This window comes from Condylura cristata, unplaced genomic scaffold (assembly GCF_000260355.1).
Source record: "Condylura cristata isolate star-nosed mole 26May11 unplaced genomic scaffold, ConCri1.0 scaffold00014, whole genome shotgun sequence".
NCBI classification, from domain to species: domain Eukaryota; kingdom Metazoa; phylum Chordata; class Mammalia; order Eulipotyphla; family Talpidae; genus Condylura; species Condylura cristata.
In genome coordinates, this window is record NW_004567115.1 from 18057722 (window position 1) to 18065227 (window position 7506).

The following is a 7506-nucleotide window of genomic DNA, read 5'->3' on the forward strand; positions in this document are numbered from 1 at the left end:
AAAAAAAATAATTTTGAATACCAGATTGAGATAAAACTAATCTGACAAGATTTGTTTTGACTTCATTTATCTGAGAAATCATACAAACATATTTTAAAATATCACATTTAGAGATATTTTATAAAATTTAATTTTATTGAAGCTGATAAAATTCCATGAAATTAGAACTGGTCAAGATCATCTGGGCCATATATAAATGTATAATTTGAAGAATTCCTGTACTTTCTTGCTATCCATATCTGCCCAATTTTTTTTCAGGCTTTCCCCATTTAATGCAAATCTATCAAACATTGAGTCATGCAGACATGATGTGAATTTCCAGTTCTGTTTCCTCTTCTAGATATAGTCATCATCTAATCATGTAATCAAAAGTCAATGTGATTAACAACAACCAGTATAATTAATATAGTCCAATCTATTCTTTTTGACCTACGTTAGTATTCACAGCTGTAAAGGCAAAATTAGCCATCAAACCTACCTGGCATGAGTGGAAAATGAGTCCGTAACACAGAGATAATTAAACAGAAGTGCAAAAGGAATAGCTGCCCCTTGATAAAGTGAGACAGGATGGAGGAAGAACAGCTGAAGCCAATCCATTACTGACTAGAGCAGAGTCATTAACCAATGTCTTCCTGCAAGAGAAGCCACAACCCACTATCTCTGGTCTTTTTATATGACTTAGGAAGGCCTGGGTGAGCAACAGGCAAACAAAAGCACTAGAGATAAGCTCTATGACCAAGAGCTGTGTTATAGAAACCAAAACACATTTTGGTGTAATATTACTTAATAACAATATGTACCAAAAACATTGCTTCCAATGTCCTAGCTTTGTTTAATCTATACACCACATTATTTGCCTTTCCAGTCATCTGCTTGTCATATTTTCGCCACTAAGATAATGAACCATCTCATTTTCCAGTTACAGGCAATTCACCTGACTGTGGTGGAGGAATGAGAACGTGAGCATGAGGAAAGAAGGCAGGTCTCAAAGAGTAAGGAAACCTTCCCCTCTCAACTGCGGTTGTCCTTACGTTACTGCTTTTTTTCTCCACAGTACCTGTCATCACCCCTTATGTCTATTTTCCCTCTGCTCTGCAAAGCAAGAACATTTTTGTTTTCTGCTATTGCTCCAGCACATAAAACAATACTGGGAACATACTATGTATTTGGTAGACACTTGTTAAAACCAAAAGATTTTGAGGAAGCAGAAGCATGGAGAGGAACATTTAAAGAGAGTCTTTTGGGTGGTGATGGGGGCAGGGGTGTGTGTGAACAAGTACAGAGATACGGCCTAGAGGCAAGACAAGAATAACTCACCATTTCAGAGACTGGCCTGCTGGGCAGGGCATGGCAGCACTGTCTCTGATCAACTGTTTTCATCTCCAAAGCTCATGCAAGAATAAGTAGACTTAAACCAGGGACTGGATACAAAAGCCTCTCTCCTTTTTTTTTTCTCCAAATTTTAATTAAAAAAATTATTTATTTATTCATACAAGAACTGGGGCACAGGCCAGAGGTGTTGAGGGGTGAGAGGATTCACCAGAGACAGAGTGGGGGCAGAACAGGTAGAGTGACTCAAGTACACTACTGAGGGGAACACTGGGCAAAACAGGAGAGGCCAGGGATCAAACATGTGCTGCAGTGGCTGCGGATAGTTTCATAGTGCTGAGATGTAACCCCTTGAGCCACTAAGAGGGCCTTTTTAATTTTTAAAGTTTACTTTCTTATATTGTTCATTTTTGTGCAATATTTGATTTTTTCCCTTCTAACATCTACCCAGGCCAGTTCACAACATATCAACCATATCAACCACCATATCAACCATAAATCATCATCATTGTCCCTTGGATCTCTTCCTCTTTGTTCCCTGCTGTGTACCTCAAATCTATGGTCAGTTTGCAAGTTTTGTCATTTTCCTGGTCCTTTGTTCATTTTCCCTATATTCCTCCTATAAGTGAAATGGTCTAATAATTTTCTTTTTCCTTCTGACTATTTCACTGAGCATAATTCCTTCTAGCCCCATCCCTGTGGCTGCGAATGGCATGAGTTTATGTTTTGATTGCTGAATAGTATTCCACTGTATATGTGTGTGTGTGTGTGTGTGTGTGTGTACCACATCTTCTTGATCCAGTCATCTATTTTTAGGCATTTGGGTTGTTTCCAGGTTTTACCTATTGTAAATAGTGCTACAATAAACATAGGGGTACAGGTATTCTTTTGAATCAATGTTTTTGTGTCCTTTGGGTAGATCTCTAGAAGTAGAATTACTGGATTATATGGTAGCTCCATTTTAGTAGTCTGAGAAACCTACCTACAGCTTCCCATAGTGGTTGGGCCAGTTTGCACTCCTACTAGCAACATAGGCAAGTTCCTTTTTCACCCCATCTTTACCAACATTTATTGTTATTAGTTTTTTTTTATATGTGCCATTCTCTTTTTTTATTTTCTTTAAAGATGTATGTATTTATGCATACAGAACTGGGATACAGGCCAGAGGTGCCAGGGCAGTGGGAGGATTCACCAGAGACAGAGTGGGGAGCAGAACAGGCCAACTGACAACGAACACTGCTGAGGGGAGCAGCGGGCGGGTCAGGAGAGGTCTTCCGCACCATGTGGGTCACCTCCAGGGCAGGGATCAAACTCATGCAGAAGTGGCTTTAGCTTCTTAGTGCTGTGCTTTAACCCTTTGCGCCACCAGGGAGGGCCCCATATATGCCATTCTTATTCATGTAAGGTGGGATCTCATTGTGGTTTTGATTTGCATTTTCCTGATTATAAGTGATGTTGAACATTTTCTTGTATGCCTATTGGCCATTTACATAGGGGAAATTTTTTTATGAAAATTAAGCATTTTTAATATAAGAAAAAAAGAGAAGTATAAAACAATAGGTGGGGGAAGGGCTTGAGCTAGTATGAGCTAAGTTGTGGGAGCGTTTTTTTTTTCTTTTTTTTTGTAAGCTAGTTCCACATTGTTGCATGTAGCAGTAGTTTGTTCACATACAATGGTATATCATTTTCTGCTTGTGGGAGGATTTTTAAAGGAATGAGAAGGAACGTAACTATATTTAGTTCTTAAAGGATGATTTTCATTGCAAGAGATTTGGATGGGTACAGATATATGGGTGATATTTTAGAAGTCAAGGATGGAAGGACCAGACAGCTGGTGAGAAATGGGGACATATTAAAATAGAGAGTCGGTATAGGGAATAAGGCGACGTGGAAGAACAAAATTCCAGAGGTCGGACTGGCAGAATTCGCTGGCGAATTATGCATGTCAAGATAAGGAGTGTCTAACATAATTCTTGGTTTCCAGTTTGAGCAGCTGTATAAATGGTGGATTCCTTCACTCAGCTGGAGATCAAAGGACTGACTGGTTAAACCAACATTCCTGTTGTGAATGTTCAGCTTTGGTAAGTCTTTGAGACATTCAAGTGGAGATGTCAAGTAGGCAATCAAATAATCAGGTGTGAAACTGGGCAGAGAACAGGCCAGCGATACGAACTTGAAATAGCCAAGAGGAAACGCAAGCTACGGGAGGGATGAGTTCATACATAACGGGAAAGGAGCCCAGACCCTAGCAGGAGGAACCTCAAGGAGTGGAGCTCTAAAAGATGAAAAAACGAGTATCCCGTAAGTTGGCGCCTCCCATACTGGGTGTTGTTACTAATAGTGAACGGCAGGTTATAATGAAGTCACACTAACGCGCGTTTAGACTGCATGAAGCCACTGTTTTGAATCCGAATCTATTGTTTCGTGGGCTGCGTTAAACTCAGCAGCTCACCGGGTACCAGTCACAGCCTCGCTCATCAAGATCCCGGGGACCGCGCCAGCGGGACGTCCCAGCCCCAGGTGCGGAACACCCTTGGCTCCGCCCCCTCTCGATCCTGTCAGGAACTCCAATCGCTTGTGGAGAACATCGCTCTACTCAGGCGGTTGTGTCGATCGTGGCTCTCTCCAATTAGAGATCCTGGCCTAACCATGGCGGAGAAGGCTCAGAAGAGGTGGGTCTGGGGTTGGAGATAAACCTATTCTTAATTTTCTGCAGGAGTGGAGCCTGCTCCTGGTCGTCAATGATTGGGGCCGATATGGTGTCTTATGCTGGGAGATCGGCCTGAGTGGGTCCTAAAGTCCAGGCCGGGCCTCTGCCCAGGGTGGAGGCTACGGAACGGGGTTCAGGAGGGAGGATTGTTACGGGCTGCGGAATCGGTACCGGGACGGTGTTTGCTCGTCCATGCCTCCCCAGGCTCCCCGGCCCTTCTCCCCTGGGCGGGGCTGCGTGGGAAGAAAGGCGTCGCCCTCTTCCCGGACGCGAAGGGACGCCACCACCCTGCTGCTGTCTACTGTGCTCGATGACACTATCCACTGGCTGCTTGTGGCTGCGTTCGCTGCTGGGTGTCCTTGGACACCCGCGTTAGTGCTGGCCGCACCCAGTCCTCTACCTGGAGTGGGCAGCGTGCGGTTGCGTAAACTGGTTCGCCGTCGCTTGAGAGACAAAGGGCCGCGCCTGGCTAGAACTGTTAGCTACCTGCTGGGTGTGTGCGATCACCTTTGTAAACTGCACTGGCACTGTGGTTTTTCCAGCCGTCTTCACTGCTTCGGACAGAATCGGCCTGAAACGGGAAACGGCTAGGTTTCAAAAGCTCCAAACGCAGCAGAGTCGAGCACCCTCTGCTGACTCTTTCTGCAAAAGGAAACCGTCAAGCATTGTGTCGGATGCCACAAATTGAAGTTGAGGTTGTTCCTTCTACCTCGGCAAGTTATTGTAATCTTTTTCCAGAAACTAAATAACAAATCACTAAACGTTATGTGCAGTGTACAGTAGTCACAATAGAGTTGAGGATTATACCGATATTTTTTTTAATAGGTCGTTGGCAAAGCCACTCCCCCTCACCCCCGCATACCTACACGCTCTGTTACGGTAGAGTCTGCACCTAGGTGTTTGGACCACGTTTTAGTTGGTCTCATGATGAATTTCATTACTTCCTGCCTCATGGAAGTTGTGATACAAGCGATCTGGGGGCCTCTCCTTTGGGCTTAAAACTGAGGACAGACACTCTTCTAACATCTTTTGTTCAGGACAAGTTAAATGGTAGCTAATGTTCTCAAAAAATACTGAGCAGGAGGCTTAGGGGACTCAAATTGGAATTGGAAATAGCGTCTAAAGAGACATTTTATAGAGGTTAATTTATTGGACCAGGGCTTGATAAGATGGCATATTTTTGCACACATACCTGCGCTAAGTGTAAAGCATCAGAGAAGCAGCCTTAGGTGTGGTGATCCATTCAAGGACAGTATCATTCTGTTATGGGGGAAAATGACTGAAATGGCAGGATGTTTATAGAAAAAGATTTTTAACCAACAGAAGAGATGATTGGCGAGAAGAAATGCCCCGGGAACGAACTTTGCTTCAAGAAATGTCTAGTCTGTGGACTTAAGCTTCTGATACAGTGAATGGGCTCTCAGATAAGCATTTGCGGATTTGCCGCCTTTGAGAAATTTGTGACAAAACTGGCTTTCCCAGACCTCTTTTTTTTTCTCTCTCTCTCTCCTTTCCTTGCCGTTTCTCTTCTTTTGACAGGTTTAGGGTCGAGGAAAGGAAATCCCAAACAAAAGCAAATAGTGGGAAAGCTGGCCGGCAAGACTCCTCTTCCTCCCTGTGCTGTCCCCTGCCCATTACTCTTGCTGATTCCCCATTTTTGTTTGTCTTTGTGTAAATAATGGCTGGTGCCCACTGGTCTCCATCCCAGCACTAACTTTTACTCCCTCCCCTTTATAGAAGCTGCCCATCTCCCCTTTCCTTTGTTGAACATTGTATAAATAGCCCTGTAACTTGTCATAGGAGGAGTACGGTGGTCTTTCGGACATGAGTCTGCTGCCCTCCTCATTTGTCTGCTGCCCTCCTCATTTGTCGACAAATAAAACCACTTTCGTTTTCCTCAAACTGTTTCCTTTTATTGGATGAGGGAAACTGAGACCGGAGTCGGTAACACTTCATCCGTCTATAAAATGAGAGCACTGGGCCACTTTCTGTTCCATGTCAACGTTTTTCTTGTTTAGTAAAAGGGTTATATATCTTGTATGATTTCAGCAGAGTTAAATGACAATAGCCCAAAAGATCGTTTTTTTCAGAATTTCAATATTTGTGTCAAAATGATGGAGAAAGAATGTAGCTGATGTCGCTACTGTCTTAGGTGAGCAGATGTTTCTTGAAGGTAGATGGAGGAATGGCTGGTTTTTCTGTTTCTTTTTACTGGGAGCTTTAAAAACACGTTGTCTAGAAAGATTTGTTCACTGAAATTTGCAGAAAAGTTTGTGTATGGCTTCTGTTTTTTTAGTTTTTCCTGTCTGTAGAAAAGTTGGTGTGATTTTAAAACTTTTTTTGGTGTTAATTTGCATTTATATTAAGTGTTATTTATGGGGATTCTTCTGATGGAGAGATCACAGGTATATTTCTGGTTTAAACAGTTTCATCAACTTTAGTACTGTGTTTTCAGTTACTGGGTTTTTCTCCTAAAATGTCCAGAGATCTCAAACTGAATTTAAAATGTATCAAAATAACTATTCTTTTCAATGTTCTGATGTTTTTTAAATCTTCAACTAAGATTTTTCAAATGTCAGGTAAATGTTTTTTCAAAAAGTTCATCACATGTTTTATTTCCCTTGAAGATATTCCCCTTGATCTCCCTGTCATCTTTTCACTCTTAAGACTGATACACAGCATTATTCTGATGTCTCCCTGTTCTTATGTACTGGATCCTGTTTCCAGGATTTTGTCTTTTTACTGTTATTTAACTAGTACATTCTCCAACAGCTCCCTAATAAAGAATGCTTAGGAGATGTTTCTTTTTTTTTTCCCCAGTTCTTTCAAGTCTGAAAATGTCTTTCTTCTCCTTCCATACTGATTGCTTGTTTGAATGGATAGATAGCTCTGGTTTGAAGATAAGTTTTGCTCTGAATTGCTTTGACTTCTGGTATTGCTATTGGGAATTGGATAATCTCCCTTTTTTTGTGTATGACTTTCTTTTTACTCTGGAAACTGTAAGGATCTTTTCCATAGTGTTCAAAATGTTGTGAGAATATTAGTGATGTATTTGATATCTCTTGTATTAACTTAATCCTTGCACAGTTGAGATCATTATCCTTTAGTCCTGGGAAATTTTCTTTATTCTTTGAGTCTTTGTTCTTTATTATTCTTTTTTAGCTTTCCCCACAAATATTTACCTTTTCTTCTTTTGGGATTAAAAAAAAATTATATTCTATATCTCATTTTTGGTCCTCTAATTTTCTTACCTGGAAACTTCTATTTTCTTTCCTTTTACATTTTTATTTACTGGGAGGGCTTTAAATTCACTTTTTAAAAATTCATTCAGTGAATTTTAAATTTTGGTCATGTTTTAATTTCTGGGAGCTGTTTTTTTTTTTTTTTTTAAAGATTTATTTATTTGTACATACAGAACTGGGGTACAGGCCAGAGTTGTAGGGGCGGTGAGAGGCTTCACCAGAGAC

At 41.4% G+C, this 7506-nt stretch overlaps 2 protein-coding genes across 2 annotated transcripts in view; one reads left to right on the forward strand and one right to left on the reverse strand.

The window, feature by feature from the left end:
• Positions 1-597, reverse strand: part of MBOAT4 (membrane bound O-acyltransferase domain containing 4) — an 8292-nt gene extending 7695 nt beyond the window's left edge. Inside the window, exon 1 of the mRNA XM_004682207.1 lies at positions 479-597. Coding sequence (XP_004682264.1) covers positions 479-597 — 119 coding nt within the window. The remainder of the gene's footprint in view (positions 1-478) is intronic.
• A 3303-nt stretch (positions 598-3900) lies between these two features.
• The window catches only part of DCTN6 (dynactin 6), a 25302-nt gene continuing 21696 nt past the window's right edge, over positions 3901-7506 (forward strand). Inside the window, exon 1 of the mRNA XM_004682208.2 lies at positions 3901-4001. Coding sequence (XP_004682265.1) covers positions 3979-4001 — 23 coding nt within the window. The 5' untranslated portion in view covers positions 3901-3978. The remainder of the gene's footprint in view (positions 4002-7506) is intronic.